The following is a 1,615-nucleotide window of genomic DNA, read 5'->3' on the forward strand; positions in this document are numbered from 1 at the left end:
GCAGCCCTAAATAAAATGTACTGCGTTTGAATTTTTGATAGTATTGTACTGTTTTAATCATGATTGTCTTTTAAAATGCCATAATATGATATTTACTGTAATTTGGCAATGTAGAAATAACCTAAAATGATGTTGAATTGTAAAATGATCAAAATAGGGTCTGTGATTTTCAAATGCTGCAACTCTACAAATGTTAAACTGAACTAAATAAAAAGGGATTTAATTTAAAAACTACATTTACTAAATAGGAATATTTAACTTTCCTGTTGGATAATGGTTAAGGAACTTAAACCCTCAGAAGCAGAAGGAGTTTGATTTAACTAAATAGAACAATCACTTCTAGATAGTTTATTATAAAGTTAACCATGTTAATATAATTTAAAACCAAAGGCAATTATTCTTACACACATTCTAAATAAAAGTACTTCATTACCATCTCATGTAGCAGGACATTTCCATCTTTGGTCAGCTTTATGTCTCCTGCACCAGACACCAGCCTACAGGATCACACAGCAAAACAGATGTTTAATCAAACAGAATATGAATCATTTATGTTATATTTGTTACTTTATACACATTTCTATAAAAATCGTGTCAAAAAGAATTTATACGAACAGACAAGTTCAGTCCGGGAAGTCACGACCATTAAAACCATCTTTTTGCTTATTTTAATTAATGTACAAAACATTAAATACAATCTAATATAATAGGAAAGTCCAAAGTTGATATTAATATCAGTAAAATATTAATAAACAACTGATTTGAGGTGCTAGCATTAGCTTAAAGAGCTAGCCGGTGATGCTAACACTCTTCCGTTAGCTTAGCGGTATCGGCGCGAGGGATGACTGGGCAAGGCAACGTGCAGCGGGAAACACCTCATCCGGTTATCAATGTAATACCCTAAGGGGGGATAAAGTGTGGTTCTTTGGTTTTGAGGAAGATATTTGAGCTTTATGTGACTTTAAAAAACAAGTGTTACCAAGAAGCAAAGTGATGTCTGTGCAGTTTACCGGCAGCTAACTTGTGCTAGCTTAGCTAACTTAGCATGGAGCTAGCTGACGCACAAAGAGCTCCAGAGGCACTCACATTTTCATGGTCCCTTTCGGTCCCAGATTGCTCCTCAGCACGTCCTGGAGCCCCCGGGCGGCGCTGATGTTAACCGCCAGAGCAGCCTGCGCCCTGGCCACCTCTGCTTTAGGGTTCAGTGCTTTAACGGCAGCCATCGTGAAGCAGGAAAACCAGCGGAGAAAAGTTATTAAGTCTCGCCGGCAGAAAGCTAACGCTGCTCAGGCTCTGACAGCGAAAAGGAGGGCTGCTTCCAGAAAGCTCCAACACGTGTTGCTGTGCTGCCTTCAGGTGCCGATAAGAAGATAGGACGTTCAGCTTTCAGAAGGACTTGAATCCCATTTTATGACTAAGCAATGGATATTTTATTTCCATTCCTTTTGTAAAAGTGTTCGTTTACCATACACCTTTTATGCATCATGGACACAACATATTTAGACTTTACCTTAAATTCAGCTCTAAATAAACTGAACTGAATTTAAATAATTCAGGTTTTAAGAGTGGTTATGCCATAGAGCTTGGAATCCAGAGGTTCTGAGTTGGAGCCCCA

General features: G+C 38.1%; 1 protein-coding gene across 1 annotated transcript; it reads right to left on the bottom strand.

Moving 5' to 3' along the window:
• Nucleotides 1-365: 365 nt before the first annotated feature.
• On the bottom strand, nucleotides 366-1,332 carry LOC107081513 (T-complex protein 1 subunit zeta-like). Its single transcript, XM_015369677.1, has 2 exons — nucleotides 1,087-1,332; nucleotides 366-497 (listed from the first exon to the last, which is right to left on the bottom strand). The coding sequence occupies exons 1-2, from the start codon at nucleotides 1,221-1,223 to the stop codon at nucleotides 401-403; spliced, it is 234 nt and encodes a 77-aa protein (XP_015225163.1). The 5' UTR covers nucleotides 1,224-1,332; the 3' UTR covers nucleotides 366-400.
• Between the last annotated feature and the right edge of the window lie 283 nt (nucleotides 1,333-1,615).

The sequence above is a fragment of the Cyprinodon variegatus genome, unplaced genomic scaffold (assembly GCF_000732505.1).
Source record: "Cyprinodon variegatus isolate N-32 unplaced genomic scaffold, C_variegatus-1.0 Scaffold5856, whole genome shotgun sequence".
Lineage (NCBI taxonomy): Eukaryota > Metazoa > Chordata > Actinopteri > Cyprinodontiformes > Cyprinodontidae > Cyprinodon > Cyprinodon variegatus.

What these genes read in the sequence shown, in the direction of transcription:
- LOC107081513 (XM_015369677.1), bottom strand. Translation starts at nt 1,223, where the DNA reads ATGGCTGCCGTTAAAGCACTGAACCCTAAAGCAGAGGTGGCCAGGGCG. An exon ending in CCGAAAGGGACCATGAAAAT is followed by an intron (nt 498 to 1,086) that starts GTGAGTGCCTCT and finishes GTGATCCTGTAG; the next exon opens with GCTGGTGTCTGGTGCAGGAG.